This window comes from Athene cunicularia (assembly GCF_003259725.1).
Source record: "Athene cunicularia isolate RWA chromosome 7 unlocalized genomic scaffold, athCun1 chr7_part1, whole genome shotgun sequence".
Lineage (NCBI taxonomy): Eukaryota > Metazoa > Chordata > Aves > Strigiformes > Strigidae > Athene > Athene cunicularia.
Genome location: NW_020799107.1, coordinates 17,923,018 through 17,943,788, shown reverse-complemented (window position 1 = coordinate 17,943,788; position 20,771 = coordinate 17,923,018). Strand labels below are relative to the sequence as shown.

The 20,771-nt window shown below is 35.2% G+C and overlaps 1 protein-coding gene across 4 annotated transcripts in view; it reads right to left on the bottom strand.

Annotated features, from left to right (window-relative positions):
* The window catches only part of LOC113482220 (sodium channel protein type 2 subunit alpha-like), a 76,367-nt gene that overhangs the window by 32,964 nt on the left and 22,632 nt on the right, over window positions 1-20,771 (bottom strand). For 3 of the 4 annotated variants that reach the window (XM_026852647.1, XM_026852645.1, XM_026852646.1), the window contains 10 exons: window positions 19,719-19,991; window positions 19,358-19,421; window positions 18,329-18,470; window positions 17,970-18,176; window positions 15,009-15,308; window positions 10,079-10,426; window positions 8,468-8,600; window positions 5,652-5,890; window positions 2,513-2,686; window positions 915-1,271 (listed from right to left, as the gene is read on the bottom strand). In XM_026852647.1, coding sequence (XP_026708448.1) covers window positions 915-1,271; window positions 2,513-2,686; window positions 5,652-5,890; window positions 8,468-8,600; window positions 10,079-10,426; window positions 15,009-15,308; window positions 17,970-18,176; window positions 18,329-18,470; window positions 19,358-19,421; window positions 19,719-19,991 — 2,237 coding nt within the window. The remainder of the gene's footprint in view (window positions 1-914; window positions 1,272-2,512; window positions 2,687-5,651; window positions 5,891-8,467; window positions 8,601-10,078; window positions 10,427-15,008; window positions 15,309-17,969; window positions 18,177-18,328; window positions 18,471-19,357; window positions 19,422-19,718; window positions 19,992-20,771) is intronic. The other variant, XM_026852648.1, reaches the window with a different exon arrangement.

The window sequence follows — 20,771 nt, the reverse complement described above, 5'->3', positions numbered from 1 at the left end:
AAATCAATAAACATAAATAACTTTCTGGGGCAATGTACATTTCTGCTGATATAATATTAAGATTGAAAGGTCATGCAAATGACTAGGATACAAACATTTTGCATTCTTTTTTGTAAAAATTTAAATTATTAAAATATATCACTAAAGGAAGAGAATTATGACAGGTAATGAAATATAGCTTTAGACATATCAGAATGAACTGAAATGACCAACAGTAAAAGACACTTAAAAATAAAAGTGTAAATGGTGCATTCCAATTATAACCCTGCATTCTAAGAAGCTCTCACCAATTCAGTATTTATCAACTGAACCTTTGGCATTTTAGGTTGTCAGCTTGAATAAAAATTTTTCTATAAAGGTTTCTTCTATAACTTTGAGTTAGGAGCTTTCAAACACATTTTTAGGATTGACATTCAATCACTCTATATTCTTTTCCGGTTTTTGCACCTAAACAAGGCCCAAAAGTTCAGCACTCAAATTTGATATTCTATATAAGAACAGCTACATTATACTTTATTAAGTCAGAAGTATTATTGCAAAAATCCATTAGATTTTTTTCCTCCAGAGAAGCACCAGGAACTAGAACAGCATAAACTATTATTTCAAGACTAGTTAGGAAGACATTTGGATTTAAACAGCACCTCTAAATTAGCTGCAGTTGTCCCATGATATGATGTTTCATTTGACATTTTGGTGTATTCCTAAATTCCTGGACCCATAGTGACAGTATTTCAGTGTATGGAAATGAGGGAAAAGGGGGAGAAGGGAATCATCATACGTTTCTACCCCAAATCTCACACATTCAGATTTACTTTCTAATTCTAAACAGAAGTATGACAAACATTTTCATTGCCTAGCTGTAAGTTATGTACATTTTGCAACAGAGTTAATGTTCAAAAATGTTCATCACTTACCACTAGGTTTCCAATCACCATGACCAGCATGAAAACAATAAGGCACATGGTTTGGCCTGCAACCTCCATGCAGTCCCACATCGTTTCTATCCATTCTCCACACAGCACTCGAAACACAATCAAGAAAGAGTGGAAAAAGTCATTCATGTGCCAGCGTGGAAGTTCGCAGTCACTGGAGATCTTGCAGACACATTCCTTGTAGCTCTTCCCAAACAGCTGCATCCCAACCACAGCGAAAATGAACACAATGATGGCCAGCACCAGGGTCAGATTCCCCAGAGCCCCCACTGAGTTGCCAATAATCTTAATCAGCATATTTAGAGTTGGCCAAGATTTTGCTAACTTAAAAACTCGAAGCTGAAAAACAAAAATGTGAAGAATCATTAGTGTTACTTATAAAATAGCAGCTAGGTCCAAGTTGTTTAGTAAAGCACATCAATTTCTGTAGATTAATTTGTTCCTCAGTGGGAACACATTATTTTTTTAATGAAAGCATGCAGTATGGAGTATTTGCATAAACTGCACTGTTCAGCATTTTATCTCAGTGATGCACATAGAAAAACCCCCATAATTTATGTCTGTACCGTATTTGATTTTAATATTTAAAAAAACCCACAGATGATTAATAAACAATTCTTAACGAAATTTTAGAAGTTTGTACTCTTTTCGCCACCTTCACTACACCTTTGCTGGCTTGGTTCCACATTTTCCTCAGCACCGTGTTAGATCTTCCAGTCTTAGGGGACAATATTTGAAGCAATATTTTGATGCTGATATTATGATGTCCATTCATATCATAAACACTATTTTAAAAATAATATTCAGTAACCAAATTATGGTATGTAAAATTGGGTAGCATTGCAACTGGTGCTAATAAACTGTCACTACTTCCTACTCTCTATATTAGGAGATAACCTAGGTTTTCAAGTAATGTGATGTTAGTAATACAGACTTTTAAACTATGAATCTTGTACCTCCAGTAAACATACCTATGTTAGTTTGTGTACAATACTAATTCCTATAGAAAAGACATTTCTAGTAGAAGCTCAATACTATTTCAGTTTAAGTGTTTTCCTAAAGACAAATTGCTATGACACTTTGTTATATGTAATGGAGTTACTAAATGTTTATTCTCAATGCCCATTAAAATAAATGTTGTGAAAAGAGGATCTACTTAGGGGCTTTATGAGTAACGCAAAGTAATGTTCACAATATACAGACTAAAAATGTTATGATTCTTTATGCTGGTGGCAATATATGTTTTTACAGATATTCAGCTTTGATGAATCTTAAAGAAATCAATATAACAAAGATTTACAACATTCTGAAAAGGTAGCAGTTAGTCTTATGATGGCAAAGGATATCAGTAGGATAGGATGTCCATAGAATAATTTGATACCAAAAGATATCAAAAGATATCAATTGACAAACACCTTAAACTTGTACTTATCATATATCGCTTGCAAATGAGCATATATAAAAAATAGCATGAGCCATTTGAGTGTACAATGTCTCTTTACAATACCAGTAAGTCTTACAGACATCAGCACATTTTTGGAGACAATTGCATGCAAATATTTAATTTTCAAGGTATTTACCAATCTGAATGACCGAAGAACAGATAATCCTTCAACATTTGCAAGACCAAGCTCCATTAAACTAAGGCTAACAATAATACCATCAAAAATGTTCCAGCCTTCTTGGAAATAATAATAAGGGTCCATGGCAATTATCTTTAGCACCATTTCTGCCGTGAAAATCCCAGTGAATACCTAAAAGAAAATGTAATTAATTAGTTGAGTTTTGATGAGAATTTATAGACCTAAGTAAATTTTTCTAATCCATCTTGAGTTCTCATGCCTGTTACTTGTACCTGTTATAAAAACCAGCTGATTGCTATTTCCAAATGGCATCTAAGTATTTCTAAACACTGCAAACTGATAATTAAAAACAAATTACAAAATTAGGACAGATATAGGAGGTCAGAGGTTTGATAAACCTACAAAAAGCTATTCACCAGTCAGCAGCTCAGCTCCCATTCATATTTGACTGATAACATGCTGGAATATCCATCCAGCACATGATGTGATATGATCTAGTGTTTTCAGTCCTGTTTCCAGAGGATAGTCCCAGTAAAGCAAAAGCTTTTGATTTTTTTTTTTTTTTACAGCATTTTTTTTTTACCTTTGTCACAGTCTAAAAAGAAGTGTTAGAAGAAACACTCTAAGGTCAGCCTCTCAAGGGCAGGCTCTCTAAGGTCAGTCTTTTAGGTCAGAGTTGAAGAGTATAGGTGGAATAGACAGGGGAAGTTGGAGTTACTTGCACTGAGCTTTTTGTAAGGATATAGAGGTTTCATGTACAGCTACTCTTCTGTGTGATAGATATTTCCTTTTGGGAAAAAGAACTTCATGCTGATAATGTTCTTAGAAATATCTGGCAGTGCCAAATGTGAAATTATCAATACTCCTTAGTGTTTTAAAGTCCAGAATTTAACCCAACACTTTCTTGCAATGAGTAATGATTGGTAGTTTGTGCAGCATAATAAAGAAGTATTGGAGCATAATGCAAACTCACTAAAAGCATATGAGTATTCTGCACAATACTCAAATGATTTCCTAGATGATCCAAAAGTCTGCTAAAGTACACCAACATACTCTGCCACTGCCTTATGATAGTTCTTTACCCAGCTTGTTCACAGTCCTTCTACAGCAAGTTTTATGGATGCAAAACTGACTTGTAACACCACTGTGTAACTACACTCATGATTACCTTTAATTTAAGATTAGGAGGTGGATATAAAGATGTGAAAATATTCACCATTGTCAAAGCATAAATATTAATATTTTTAAAGTGTATACTTTTAAGAAACTAGAAATATAGCGAGAAACACTATACTATTAAATTGATATATGAGAGATGTTACCATATAATCAGGAGAATGTAATAGTTATTGCTATGCATAGTAGAGAGAATGCAACAAAGAAGTTTATTCTTGACAAAACTGTCGGATTTGTCAAAATAATTGAAACAAAAAGCAATGAAAAATATTTCACTTTAAAATATTTCCATCACAAAATAACCCATTCCATCCACACACTACTTTTTCTTGAGTATAACTGCATCCCCAAATACACAAAAATACATTTGAAGAGAAGTAAATGCAAGTTTTCTTATAATTACTTAAGACGTTTGAATACAGATTGAATTTTAATACTATGAAAACAAATCATTGCATTTTAGAACTATTTCTTCCTTCTCATTAAAATGCTACAGAAAAGGCAGAGTCATATTTGTCATATTTAACTTAACCTCAAACAGTCCGTGGTGTCACAAACAAAGAGTAAATTAACATATTTTGAATGGAAAACACAAAATTAAGGTTAACAGATTAATACAGTGAGGAACAGAGAATTTAATTGAAACCAGCAGGAACAGTATTCACTGCATATATATAGTCCTAATGAAGGTTACTGGATTGTTACAAAGGTAGTTAAAAATATGACTGTTGTAGCTTAGAGTAAATAAATCAGACATATGAGATAAGAAAAGGTAGAAGATCTTGTAAACATAAATGGTTGGAGAGAAATAATTCTAACTATATGATAGACCAACATTTTAAAATACAGTATTCTGTAATCTGTGATGAATATAAGAATATGCTAGCAATTAGAACTTTGTCCAGGAGAAAGGAAACTATGATGCCCACAAGAACACCTAGGTATTAGATTAAATTATAGTTCTATTTTCAGAAAAAGTCATAGAAGGATGTATTACCAGTACATATAAGGAAAATATTTAGAATTTAAAATATACTCTGAGAAATCCATTCCTGCACCATTTAAATATTAGCAGACTTTTCAAAACTAATCTTTTTGAGTGATTAGTTCATAACACTTGATTGGTTTTGACTTTCAGGACTTTATGTTGTGTGAGTCAATCCAGACCTCTCCTGTGTAAACTACTGGTAGTTATGTGAGCTAGCAAAAAATTAAAAATGTATGAATCTTCTTCTGAAATAAACACTTGCAAGGTTAAATCTTCTGCTTCCCAAGCATTAGAAGCAAATGGAGAGAAACAGACAAGAACACTGAAGTGTTATGCCACATTTAGATATCTGCTCAGAATAGAAATTACATGTAGCCCTAATTCTCTGGATTAGGTTAAAATCAGGAAGGGCATCACTAGTAAATTTACAGATAGTAAAGATGCTTTTTTATTAGAGAATAAATAAAAATGTTCTATTTTATTAAGTATTTTTTAGCTACCTAAAGTGTCAGGGACTTACGGCTAACAAGAAATATGGCTTTCTTGGAAATGTACTTTCACTGTAGTGTAACTGAAAAAAATTCAAAGATGAATTCTGACATCTGAATATTTCATCAATTTCTTAGAGAAGAAAAATATTTTCTGTGATGGATTATCAGTACCATGGTAAAAATTAGATAATCTGCCTTTAACATTTTAAAGAAAGAACCCAAGGTAGACCTCAAGAAATCTGACAATCCAGTGAAGACTTCCACATATCTTCAGTTATTTCATTATAGTAATTACAAGTAGATTAATGGGAGTTAGAGGCTCCAGCAAAAATCACTTCATCTATGAAAATCATTATACAGTTTCTAAACTGATTATAAAAACCAACTTGGAATAAATTTTAAACCACTGCAATGCATTTATGCATTTCTTGTTTTAGAAAAGGGTATTTTTACACCATGTAGTGCATGACAAACCACTTACCAGGTTCCCCACAGAAAGGACACTGCTAAACTGTTCTGTCATTGGGTAATGTTCCATGGCCATGAACAAGGTGTTTAAAACAATGCAAATAGTTATAGCAAGATCAACAAATGGATCCATCACAACTAAATTGACGACATGTTTTACTTTTAACCATGGACTCCAGCAATCCCAGATCAAGAAAGTATTTGCAAATCTGTACCAGCATGGTGGGCATTTCTGTCTGGATTCTTCAAGCTCTGAAAAAAAAAAATAGAAAAAAACCACAAAAAAAACAAACAAAACAAATAATGAATATTCCAACCATATCCTCTAGAAGTTCTCGTTTAAAATATGTACAAAGATTAAATCTTTCAAATGAACATCTCACACTAACATAGGATTTCCCTCACCTATGTTTGGCCATCTTAAATTTAAACATCTAATTTATTTAAGCTACTTCACAGGGAACTGTGAAGTTACCTCTAAAGAGTGAATCATCTCAGATGTCTATCTAAAGAGAGAAATATGTTTGTTTATTTCCCATGACAGTAGGGACAATCTAGACATTTTAGTTTATATTAGTTGACTTGATCACAGCAGATGTCTTAATTTTGGATATTTAAAATTAACATGGCTCCACTGTCAGTAAGCTGATGTGTATAATTTGTATAAGGTTCATAAAATATAACATTTTTCTGTTAAGTATGTAAGGTGCGTACATATTTTGATTGGAGCTACTGGAAGTATTATATTTGCTACTACACCGAACCACTACAGTATCATAGCAGATAAATGATTCGGTGCACATATATAACATTGCTTATTTGAATCAATAGTTTTAATATACAAAATGCCTGTTTTCTTATTTTTAAATTATCATTTGACTTTGAAAATGTCTCGTACAGTTACGTTGTCTATTAGTTGAGAAACAGAACAATGTTAGTAGTATTAGCAGAACAAATCTGTTCTCAATTAGAATATTTTCAAATTAATTTTCTTTCCATTTCACTGTCAATATTGTCAGTTACAGAAGAATAGTAGCTTCTACTGAATTAATAATAGCAAGAATGAATGTCTAATGTAATGGCATGTTTGAGGACAGCCCAGAAGGAAGACTGATATTTGCTTAAGTGAGAAATACTTAGACTATAAAAATATGTAAGAAATGGCCACAACAGTTTTGATAAGATTTCTATGTAGTGGCATCAACCCAAATCTGAAATTTGACAGTGTTCAACCACCCCTTAGATCACAGACACTTATGGGTGATTTTGCTAAAATAGCATACATGCTGTTTTACAGTATTTCCTAAGGATTTAGTGCTAAACTCTACACTTTGAGGACCAGTGGATTTATTTTTGCTTCTGATATTATCCTATATGGGTAGAATTATGGGAAGTTGAAAGGTCAGTTGCCACAGCTCTCAAACTCATTGAAATTAACAAAGCTCTCTCATTACATCAGACTGTAGCCTCCAGGGAGAAGAGTATTGTAAGTAGCTAAAGTCTTCTATAATCTTTATAAACCATAATAAAGACAGTGCTTCTGGAGGAATGTATGGATTGGCTCGAATAATCACTTTTCTGAACATGTAACTCAGAATACTATGAGGTAGGATGGGACTGGCCTTGCACAAAAGTGGCCACTCACACTGGACACTGAGTTGGCAGCTTGCACTTAGCAACTTCTGAAATAATGGAAACCAGATGTGGGTAGGAGGTGACTATCAGGGCAATATAGTTTACACTGTTATGTTTTTTTCTGGCCAGAGGAATGGAAAGACAAACTATTCAGCTGGAGGAAGAGAGCAGCACCCTCTAAGGACATATCCTCTCTACCTGAGAGAACGAAGAATTGCACACCGAGAATCAAGAGGTACCAACAGTTCATGTTTGCACTAAGGTAGGAAGATATACTCAGAATATAATCAGAAAGCGCATGGTTGCACGGTTTGTAGAACTTTTAAAAGAAAATATTTAAGCCTTATATTTCTGACTACAGATAGTTTGGCATCTATTTGTTTATTTGAGAGCAAAGGACTTTGGAACTGACTTTAAAATTCTATTTCAATTCTGACTTAAAGTAATCTTAAGATTACTAAATTTTCTTGGTGGTTCCTTGTCTTTTTAGAATATGTGCTGTAGGACATCTGCAGGGTTTGTCTGACTGTTACAGCTGTCACATTGTGCCTGTATCCAGTAGATAGATATTTTAAGCTTATAAAAGTATTTTAATGGCATATGTATGAAATGTGAATCTATGCCGTTTCCATTAAATAAGCAAAACAATTCTAACAACGTATATTTACTATATGGAATCATATAGTAAATATAATAATTTTTAAATCTTTGATATACTTAAAGTTTAAGAAATGCTTAAGGAAGGCATTTCATGTGCATTGGCATGGGTTGATTACAGTTGGTTGTTTTCTTTAAAACTGTCTTTTTCATCCTTGGATTATAAGTCTAAGGGAAATGACATAGCACATCACTGCCTTTATCATAGCAATTTCCTGTGTATCTTAATTGATTTTTCCTGTTGATGTCTTACAGGAAGAAAATCCCTGTTTTCTCTGTTTGGGGCTCTAGCAATCCCCGAGCTATGACTATTTCGTCTCTGTTACTCCATGCAATAGAGTCATGAAAAAAGAAATGACTAAGCATTTAGAATGTGTAAATGATCTCAGAAATGCTCAAAAGCTTTTTCTATCTGATGTTCAGATATTTCACATGTCCAGTACTACATTTCCAAAGGAAAGTATGTAAATAATTGCTCTGTACATGTAGTTAGCAGGAATTCACTGAACTGCCTGTCAGATAAAATGCATCAGATACCTTCCATTGTATTTGTAAGTATGCTGGCTATGCTCATTGCTCTTTGTCTTGCAGCAGAATCTTCCAGCATTTCCATGGAAATTTGATAAGAACTTAGTCTTCTTTTTCTTATTTCTGTTTCTGTAGTTGTGCCCTGTAAATGAAATGCTGAGGAATTAAACCATCCTTTTCTACAGCCAATTAACAATATTTACTGTATAAATATTGTAGTGATAATCAAAATCAGCTTTGTGCAGCATACTAGACTTTTCTTATGCACTGAAGGTTTCTGTTCCTGTAAGAATATCTTCATTCTTTATTAACTCAGTGGGAATTTTATACAGTACTACAAATAATCAACAGGGAGACACAATACCAAGGCAATGTGGGACCCAAGGTGATTCTCATTTAAATGACTGGGTGAACAAAATTTTTGCTACGTATCTTTTTGCTAGTGATTATTACTACCCTTCTTTCAAGAAAAAATTATCAAAGTTGAAACTTGTCACCTAATTTCCAGCAGCTAGTCATGTTAAATAATTAAAGTATGAGTACAGGAAGAAACAAACTGTTATTTCAGAAAGTAACTTTGATACAGGAAACATGAATATAATTCTAGGAATCACTTATCTCTCTGCATTCCTAACCTGGTAAGTGGGGTTGGAAAATTTTATATGAGGAAAAAAATCACAATATTTAATATTTCTTGTACATAATTTTCACCTACCTCAATGCTCATACAGAATTTGCGATATGTTCTTGCAATAAATATACAAGTTCTCTCTGGTTTGCATGACTTCTATTTGTCTTTTCAACCAATAATGCCCAGCTCTGATTTAAATGTGCCTAACATATCACTACTCTGTAGTATGCAGGTGTCCTTGCAGTTGTTTTTCTTTTCTTCTGAAGTGTGGCCTAGGTACTAAAGTCAGGAGTAAGATACAAAAGTTCCTAAATCTTTGTTCCTGCTCTGCCACTGATTCTGTGATTCATGGAAAAACCACTCACTCATTTTCTCATTATTCTGTCCCCATCTAGAGAAAGAATAAAAACGTCTGCAGAAATCATAAAAGATGTCATGGTTATCTTAGTATGAAGATGAAAAACCATTTTTGAGCATTCAAGAGTACTATTTCTTTAGAGAAAACTCTTGAGTTAAATGGCAAAAATCTTTTTTCAAGTGAATGCATTTCTGAAATAGAGCTATATACTCATAACCTCTGAGGTAATCTGGTTGAATTTCTGGTATGAAGGTCTACATCAAGATAGGAGAGAAACAATAAAAAGAAATGTGTAAGAGTAGTAATGAAATCTCAATAGTTATTTATAATGAAAATATTTTCCAAGTTAAATACTATTAGAGTGCTATTTCAGCCATGTAAATACCGTACTGAATCCATATTAAAATACTATGTGCAGATCTCTTGCTGAAGGCAAGGAGAATATCATGCTTTACTGAGGCTCAGACACAGGAGGTTGAGGACCTTGTTTCCCTTATGTTCTGATGTTTAGAAACTATTGCAAGTTATTTCTCACAGCTCTAAGAAATGATAAGGCATGCAGAGGTGAGCAGTAAGAAAAAATTATGTGATGGAACCAAAATGGTATAATTACTGGTTTACTTATAATTACCTCTGGCATAAGCTGACCAGTAGGTGAAGTTAGAGTTGAAGGTCCTCCAACCAAGGAAACTACTCCATTGCAATCCACAGTGCTGTGCATCTTCCCATTCACTGGAAGGGCTTGTACCATTCTCGATGACACACTGGCCTGACTGATGTTACTGTTGCGCCGTTCTCCGTGTCGATTCGGAACAAAGAGAGAATCTCTTCTGCTCTCATTGTCTTCAAGAGTGCTGTGCTCATCATCAGCAAAGTCATTTTCTGATCCTATATCCTTTGCACGACCTCTGAAACTGAAAATGCTTGTTTTGCTGTTGCGCCTTGGTGAGAACAGGGAACCACGTATGCTTAGCAGAGACTGTAAAATATTTAAACCAAACCAAACCAAAACAGCATTAGAACTGAAGTTCTACATTCTTGAATTTTCAAAGAATAGTTACAGTGCTGGAGAAAGGATAGTCACTTTTTTTCTTCAATAGTATCAGTGTGGTCATTAGAGGAATATGCTCGTTAGGGGACCTGAAGTAAAGGGGGGAAATTATTTTTAAGATAATGTAGCAGGACTGAGGAAAAGTGCAGAAGACATAGTAGGGTTGGACAGATTTGAGCATAGAAGACAGGTTGAAATGGTATGGACCCATGACTGTGCTGCAGACAGTTCTCAGCATCACTATCAAGGTTTTGCAGGTTATCTGTCTTTTATTCCTTCTTTTATTAGAGGACAGAGCTAAAAATCTTTTACTTTTCTTCCCTTCTTTATCTGCTGGATCCCTAGGGATAACAACATAACACTCACTGATCATTTTTTTCTATTCTATTATTTCTATTTGCTAGAGGCAGAAGTGGTCTTAAGTTTGGTATTAAATTCAGTCTAATTTGATGTAAAGAACTTGTCTTCCCTCTTCACAATAGGCTCAGTGGTGTGGGAACAACATACGCAGTACTCTGAAACTAGAAGACAGAGGCAACAGCTTGGGGAAGCTCTAGAGGTACAGTGTGAACATGACTAGTAGCACTCTTGGGCATAGCACTCCAGGTGCTATAGCAGGCTGCACACCTACCAGAAGGTACCACTTGGCCATCAGGCAGCTCAAAAAAAGCATTCACCGGGGACACAGCTACCTAAAGATATCCTCTTACGAATGAGAAAAATACATCAGTGGTTGTTGGTAATTCATCTTTTAATTACAGTAGAAGCTGGTTAATGGAATGTTCTTCTCCCCTGCTACATATTTTATTAACAGCATTCATGAATAAATAAAATGAGTACTAATTGTGGAAAAAAGAAACCTTGCACTAAGCTTTCTTTGATTCTGCATTTGTACAAATCTTTGCATCTCGGTACATCAAAAACCTGTTTTGAGGTGATTCTCAATTTTTCACTAGTTTTGCAGGTAGAAAGTGCTTGTATGTAAGACCAGTGGTTTTTATTCCAGGATAATGAAAACTGAACTATATATGTAACCCTATATTAATACTGTGAAAACTGAACACTGATTATATACATATATCAATCCATATGTATCTCTGTATATGCATACTCAGCTTTATACATACACACACATAATGTGTGTGCTGAACTGGTAGTAGTGCCTGTTATAAAGGCTGGCAGCTGTTTACCATTATGAGATGTATTTTTTGTGCGCTTATAGCTATACCAAATTTTAATAATTTGGGCTGAAATTTTCTATGCTAGCAGTCAGCCTCAGGCTGAGTTACTGAAGAATACGCCAAATGATTTTGATAGCCCATTTATGTAAACTTGACTGGAGAAAAAGTGCTATTTTTCTTATACTGAAAGATAATTTTATCTAAAAAACCCCCAACTCTAGCTGCTATAGAGCATGACACTGAATTCTGACAAAGTGGTAAACGAATTACTGCACCCTTTGTACATTTCTCTGTAAACGTATTGGGTCAACCTACAGTAGTTAAAAAAAAAAATAAAAATCACATGCTCACTAGTTTTCGTCTGACTACAATTGACACCCTTGGTTTTTAGAGAATGTTTCCACCGCTGCTATGTTTTGTTTGTAATCCAGTCTTTTCAATATGTGTTATCACACTCTATCTATGTTATCATATCTTTTCAATATGTATTAGCCAAGCTAAACGGATCAGGCCCCTCAGGGGCTTGGGAGGAGTAATGCCTTCTCTCAAGTCCCTGCTGGATTGGGAAAAAAGATATAAACCAAAATGGCTGCAATTCTAACACCTGTAGAAATAAAAATATATGTGTCTACAGGCTCCTGGAAAATAAGGTCTGAAAGGAAAGCTTGGCTTTTCTTGCAGGCTGCATCATTCATTTGCACATGGAATACTGTGTCAAAGGACAAAACCTTTACAGGGACTGACTGGGCAGATTATCTCACTTTACCATTCTACCACATTGTTTCACGATCTGCCAACCTGTTTCACCAAGGACTTAACTGTATGGCTAACAAGACAAACCAGATCTTCCTTTATCAGTCAACTGTAATCCTTCCACTCTTGTGGCAGCTCAGTTTTACTTCAGTTCTATGCAGGCAACATTTGCCCCAAAGCATTTTTACAACTGTAAAAACAATTATCAAGACAGTCTTTAATTAATAAGTTATCCTCAACTAGATTATTTGCTTGATACAAGTCTCTTTGTATTTTAAAACTATAAATTAATTTTTAAAAAGTTATTTCAGATGGTCACTTATTTCCTTCCTGCTCTGTAATTCAGGACATCTCAAGAAGAGCTGTTTCCTGTCTATTGAACCATTTCCTTCTTTTCTTTCAAGTCTAGGACATATACAATATTTGTTTTCACTTAATGAACTTTAATTATTTACTCTGCAACAAGACCTCACATTTAATTTTAATGTTATCAAAAGTAACTTGAAATGTCTTGCTTTCCTAAGCTTCTTAACTTTCTGTAGAAGTTTCATAGTTCTTCATGACAACTGACAGGATGAAAGCTTTCTGAGAGTTTCAGAGTATGAACAAATACATGCAATGATGTTTTCCTGTAGTCATGGATTTGACAGATGGACCAGTCAGTGGATAGGGAATTGGCTGGATAGTCACACCGAAAGAGTTGGGGTCAACAGCAAAATGTCCAAGTGGAGAGCAGTGACAAGTGGCGTTCCTCAGGGGTGGGTGTTGGGGCCAGCGCTGTTTAACATCTTTGTTGGCAACATGGACAGTGGGACCAAGTGCACCCTCAGCAAGTCTGTTGGCAACGCCAAGCTGTGTGGTGCTGCCAACATGCTGGAGTGAAGGGAGATGCCATCCAGAGAGACCTGGACAGGCTGGAGAGGTGGGCCTAAGCAAACCTCATGAAGTTCAACAAAGCCAAGTGCAAGGACCCATGGGTTAGAGCAATCCCAAGCACAAATACAGGCTGGGTGATGAGTGGGTTGAGAGGAGCTCTGCAGAGAAGGACTTGGGGGCATTAATGGATGGAGAACTGACTGCAAGCCAGCAATGTGCGCTCACAGCCCAGAAAGCCAACTGTGTCCTGGGCTGCATCAAGAGCAGTGTGGCCAGCAGGTCAAGGGAGGGGATTCTCCCCCTCTACTCTGCTCTTGTGAGACCCCGCCTGGAGCGCTGTGTCCAGCTCTGGGGCCCCCAACATCAGAAGGCTGGAGCACCTCCCCTATGAGGACAAGCTGAGAGAGTTCAGTTGTTCATCCTGGAGAAGAGAAGGCTCCAGGGAGACCTTATGGTACTTAAAGGGGGTCTACAGAAAGCTGGAGAGGGACTCTTTGTCAGGGAGTGTAGGGATAGTATGAGGGGTAACAGTTTTAAACTGAAAGAAGGAAGATTTAGATTATATATAGGGAAGAAATTCTTCATTGTGGGGGTGGTGAGACACTGGCAGAGGTTGCCCAGAGCAGCTGTGGCTGCCCCCTCCCTGGCAGTGTTCAAGGCCAGGTTGAACGGGGCTTTGAGCAACCTGGGCTAGTGGAAGGTGTCCCTGCCCATGGCAGGGGGTTGGAACTAGATGATCTTCCAACCCAAACCATTCTATGATTCTATAATATATTCAGTGTGAAGTATTTCTTACACTGTTTTTCCTATTTTATACAAGTCTGTAAACTCACACACATGATATGAATATTAAGTAGGATAAATTTTGGTAGTTAAACATGGGTAGTATTGGTAGGTGAATGTCCTCTATTGGCTGAGACCTGGCATGATTATTTTGAAGAGATGCATTTTGAGTGATTTTTCTACAAATACCATAACTGTGTGTAGACTTTAAATAAGCAAAGGTATCCTTAAGCAATGAAAGAGATCCTTTGATTTAAGGGAGTAGAGCTTTGAAGTTTGGACTAAATGATTCCCAGAGGTTTGTCCTAAATATATTTTTCTATGATTGCAATGATTCTCTGTCTTTTATAATGAATTTCTAGTGAAAAATAACAGTATGACTAAATTCGTATAAGCCCAAAGATCCCTATATAGTTTGTCTTTAATGTGGAGGACTCGAGCTACTTGTCTCGTTATCTACCATTTAAGGAGCTAATTAAGGAAAACAATAGAACCTAATGGTAGTGTGGAATTTCCTATGCAGGATATTTTTATGATGAGGTCTTCTAAAAAACCCCAAATATTTGTGTAGGTTTGAAATAGATGCAGAACAGAGAACCTATGGTTGATTAATGCAAATGTATGAGTACTAATCAAAGAGTCTTTGATTCTTTCTGCAATCTACCAGATACATCTTCAGAAATACATTTTCAGAAATGTTTTCCATTACATTTACAATTATCCTTGGTGTGTTCTTTTTATTCCTTTGCTAATAGAATGGGTCAAACCATATCAAACTGTAACACTGTTAGTCGTACTGCCACAGGTCTTTTTCCTTCACTCACCTTTTACATAACTTCCAATATGTAAAGCTGCTGTAAAGTCAGTCAAAACCAAATTAGGTTAGACATACATGATTTAATAAAAGAGTGCTCTACCTGGTGAGGAGATGTGAACCTTTTTTCATATGTCAGTTGACTTCCTTCTGTGGAGAAGCGGAAACTTTTCCTTCTGATACTGTCTTCTGACTCAGACTTGGGGAACTTATCAATATCTCCTTTGTCCTCTGCTTCAGACATTTCTTTCTGTCTTCTTTTCTTCCTTCTGTTTCTTCTTTCTTTAGCACTCTTTGAGCTCAACTTTGATGCTTCTGAAGAACTTTCCAGGAGTTCTCCTAATCCCCCTACACCACTGAAATCTCTTGATGCAACTGATGCTGCTGCTACTGCTGCTGTTGCCTGTCAGGTTACAAAGCAAGGTATTCTTAGTAGGCTTTTATCAACTGTTTTTATTATCATTGTGGTAATACTGCTGGTTGTACACCCTTGAATATGCAAATGTATACAAACAGATTGAACTGACAAAACTGTTGAGCTCCTCACTGTTTTGTAGCATGAGCTACTGGGAGCAGCAACTGCCGCAGAACAATAGCATCACTATTCCTTAAAGACTTACTGTGCAAGATGCTGGTCTAAACTTAAGGTAGTCAGAAAAGTATAAACACAGTGCTTTTTCATGTACTTCAGACCTGCTTCCCCATTTTCTCTCAAGAAAAGCTCCATGTCATGCTCTCTAATTCAGCTGATCCCTTCTGAGTCCTTACAGAGAAAACTAATCCCTAACATCTACTATGTGAGTTAATATATCATAATCCAACTAGCAGCTAGCAAGTAGTTATATCCAGCCATTCCTCACTGTCTTCACTTCAAGGACTCCCTCACTTTCCTTCTACCTTCCAACAGTCACACCCTTTAGACATGTCTCCAAGCCCTACCTTGATCTTCATGTTTCCCCTCCCACAGTTCCCACTGTAACAGCACTCTAGGTCTTTGTTATAGATGCACAAAGGTACACTTACTGCCTGTTGCTGCTGCAGCAGGAGAGAAGAAAAAGTTTAGATTTCTTCTCTGATGGAAAGGAATGAGATGACTTACTGGAGCAAGGAGCATCCCAAAACTCAGCACCAGTATCTTCAACTACAGTGGTCAGCCTACTGATTTTGTTCATTAAGGAAACCAGTTCATTTAGTCATCAAATAAAGGAAGAATTGAGAATGTGTTCAGTTCTCTTCCTAGAAAGAACTGTCAGGAAGATTGATATGAAATTCTGCAGTGGAAAATATGTTTGGGAAGATGGCAGGCTGCTGTGAGCTTACAAAAAAAGGGTGATGTGATAAATGGCAAGAGATGAGTTATACAACAAAAATTACTACTAATTATCTGGGAAAAAAACATTATATTCAATGCCAAGTATTTCAGGAATGATGATATATCTCTCTATATCAGGAAAGGATAGTTTAAAAGCTCACAGTATGAATTTATGGCTTTCTGCACCATGGTATACAAGCCATGCTATACAAGTTGACTTAATGCAGACTTTTTCTGCTAAATGGAGTATTAAATGGATTCTGAAGTGTTTATCAATTTAAAAAAAGTGATACTCAAAATTTTGTCATACTGATTTCAGAATATCATCCTTCAAATGCTTTTAACAGAAACAAAGGTAGCAGATGTTGAGTCATCACCCATCTACTTCATAATACTAACACCAAAGCTCAAACAAGTGGAGCAATCCAAAGACTGCTGTGATGACTTAGGTTTTGAGTGAATAGATTCAGTATCAAGGGAGTAAACAGATGGATCCCACACTCCTTTTCATCTCAGCAACCAATTCAGTGGCTCAGTGATCCACCTTGTAATGCTTACTTTCTGCTAGTATCTTCATGTACAAAAGGGATCTCAACTGAATTGAGTGGTCATTCATTTAAAAAAGTAATAACTTCCAAGGGCCTTTATCCAACTTTCCTTGTAGTCTCTGTTTCATATGGTTCTATTCTTCCTAACTCTGGATCAGCTTAATCTCTGTCCCTACTCTCACAAATAAACAAACATCTAGATGAGCCTCCTGATATCATTTGATATAATGAGATTTAGTGATTTTCATGGATGCAAAAATATTTTTTTTTAAAAAAAGCACTCTTTGCTGATATTTAGCTTATTTTAATTTGAATTTTTCAGGATCCTGCTTTTTTGTTAGTGATTTGGAAGTGATAAGCGTTAATGACTAAAATAGATATATGCTAATTAGATTTCACAGGTCATGCATAAAAATTTCTTTTTGAAAAATAGATGGGGAGTTTCACTTTATTAGCAATTTAAAGAATCATTCTAACAGTGAAAGTAGCTGTGAAATAATAGAAAACTATAGTTTCATAGACAATTCTAATTTCCTTGCATTTTATAAACAGTATTTTGTTGAAAATTACTATGTGCCAGACGAAAAGCAATAGAAAATCAGTCCAGAATTTAGAGAAACATCTGACTCATGGAGTGAATTCCTGCTAATTAATAAATAAATATTGCTAGTCTGTTCTAAGCACATATAAACTTCTAATTGGCTTCAATGTGCTTGAATTAGGGATATGCTTAAATACTTTGCTGGATAGGAACCTAAAAGAACACTGATTACAATCCTTCTCTCTATTTTCTGAATACTGGGGAAGAACTAATAAGTACAGCAAGCCTGGCAATTCTCACTCAATCTGTAAACAAGAAGTAACACAACTAGACATTTTTCATGCTGTTCATAAGATCTGTAACATAAAAGTATCATGAAATATGACTACTTAACGTCAGGTTTCTAGGACACTTAGCACAAATATTTTATTTTATAGTCTTTTGGTGAACTTAGTAGCATTATTTTCTGTACCATTAACTTGCTTTTTTTGATATTTGCTCAGTTCCTGATTTTCATTGGCTATTTCTACTTTTATAACATGCATAGTAAACAAGACTTCTTTCTTTCTAGAATTCATTGCACAATTTATACACGTTCTAACTCATAAACTATTATTATCCTTAAGAATAAGGCTGTTCAGAAAGTATATTTGCCACCATTACCTGAGCTTCTTCTTGTTGTTTCTTCAGTTGTTCCAGCATCTGTTGAAACTCTGCCTCTTTCTGCTCTGCTTCTTCCATGGTTGCCTGATTCTGTTCTTCATAGGCCATGGCAACCACAGCCAAGATCAAGTTGATCAGGTAGAAAGAGCCCAGAAAAATCACCAGAACAAAAAATATCATGTATGTCTTCCCTGCAGCACGTAGTGTCTAGGGAGTAGAATGCATATCTATATATTATTCCACCACTTATCTTTGTTACTGCAACAGCATTACGCTTTCAGCTCATGTACAAATAACCCCATTTATATTTTTTTTTATGTCACCTAGAGTTTACTTTTTATGTAATAAAAATTTCTTACCAGCTGATACAGGTTTTCCCAGAAGTCCTGAGTCATTAGCCGAAAGAGGGACAAAAAAGCCCAACTGAAGGTGTCAAAACTTGTGTAACCATAGTTGGGGTTTCTACCAGCTTTCACACATATATATCCCTCTGGACACTGCCTATGTGAAAACCAAATAGGAGGTACACAGTCATAACTTTTATTTCCTTCTAGAACATATTTATTATCTTTTGGAACAATATGCATTATTTTTCCTCAGGTAATCTACGAATTACAATTAAATTCATTCAGAAAAAAAAAAAAGTCCTAAGAAGCAAATTAATAAGAGAGTAAATGAAAGATACCCTTTCCATCTGTTCACTGGTTGAAATGACCAGTTTAAATTCTCCTCAATCACAATGTGCAAGTAGAATCTTTATTCCAAATGAATAATTTCCTGGCAGAAATAATTGCTAAACTATTGTTAAGGTTACAGACAGATGAAACTATATTATTAGCTAAATCCAATTGTACTGTTAGGGATCTCCCACATAATGCTGAGATTATTATTGTTTTTTTAATAGGCTTCTTCAGTGTTGCCAGTTAGGTATGGGAGTTCAGCTAACAATTCTAGGCTCACAATTGGGCACATGTACATGGCAGAATTTGCCAGTAATGAAAAAGTGGCTTGAAAATAAAGAATCAGTCTGGACTATGAAGTCACTACTGTGCTTTCTTCCTATTTTACGTACTCCCTCTCTCAGTTCTAACCTTTGCTTTCATCCTACTTTCTTCAATCACTGCTTCTCCAAAATAGACTGCAAGAGTTCAGATTTTATCATTAACACCAACATCATTATCCAATCAAGCAGGAAGAAAGGCTGTTAATGAGTATTTTGTTCAGCCAGAGAGTAAAATATTTTTACTTTAGTAAGAAATCATTGTTTAGCAGCAAGACTCTCCAAGTTCTGTAACACTGCTAAATATGGAGTTGCAGCTACTATGGATAGGTTTCTTGTTACTGCTTTTTCTACAGAACATAACAGAGGATTTGTGAAAGGGCCTTACCCTGCATCGGAGCTATTACCACAAAGTAGTGCATCTCTTTGTCCCTCCAAAATGTAAAAGTGAGCTGTGTAGAAAGCATTAGAAATATACGTGAATAAATCAAAAGAACCTAAAGTACTACAAAGTAAAATAAATGTCAATTGTAATAAAATCAAAGTGGCTATCTGCTGATTACTTTGTAGTTTGTTTAGAAACCCTTTTGGTTATTGTAGTTGTTTACTGTATGTATTTGATCTCTGTCAGTCAGAGACTGTAAGCAGTTCTACATAAGGCAGAAATATAAATCGCTCAGTGTTCTTTGATCATAATTACATACTATAGCCACAAATATATTAAAAATAGTTATATCAGACATTCTTACTTTCATCCTCAATGTAATCCTTCCAGTTAAATGTGCTCACTGTCATATTAACAAATGTACCATTTTCATCCATTGTGCTGTTAAAGTAGGAAATAACAGTTGTTTCAAAAGTAGAATTGTCTGGAGGCCACTGCAGGCATTTATTCCTCAAGTTGCCCATGAACAGCTGCAGCCCTATTAGTGCAAATACACTCAGACAAAACACAGTCAGGATCATCACGTCCGAGAGCTTCTTCACAGACTGAATTAGGGCTCCTACAATAGTCTTTAGGCCTGCAAAGAGAAAAGATCCACAGATTTATCAGAGTATCTTTGCCCTTCCCATATAATTAAGATGTCATGCAGACACTTAAAAAGAAATTATTTTTTGTTTTTCAAAAAGTAAAGCATCATGAGCAGCCTCAGAGCTTGTGAAGATGAATGAAAAGTTTTGGATTTTTTTAATGAATATGCAGTGTACATATATTCCAATAAATTGACTGCATAATGTTATTCTTGAGCAGGAAATTTTATCAATCATGCTTTCCTATTATAGATTTGATTTAATTTCTTAATTTTTCTCTGAATTTAGTATTCTGCCAATACTTCAGTTTCCAGGTAATATTAAATATGACTTCACAACAGTATGAAGATAGTATGAAGTAGAATTGCAAGTAGGTTTGAAAAAAAAGAAATTATTTGCATTTGATAAATTTTCCTGTGTAATTTTTATTACCTTTTTGGTAGCTTTTTGTGTTTGCACTTGGTTGTCTTTAAGACTAACATCAATTTTAAGTGGTAAAATAAAGGAAAAAATTCAAAATCAAGAAAGCCATAACGCTAAAGCTTTTTTAATGTAAAAGAGACAACTTTTCATAATAAAATGCAGAAAAACAAAGCAAAATAACCCATAGGCCTCAAATTTTATGTTTCATGCAAGAATCTGTTAAACTCAAAGGCTGATTTTGCAAAATAAATGAAGCTAATGCTGAAAAGGCAAAGAATCATAAACTAGGCTTTTTTTTTTTTTTTTTTTTTTTTTTTTTTTTTTAATTTGAACCTGATACATACATA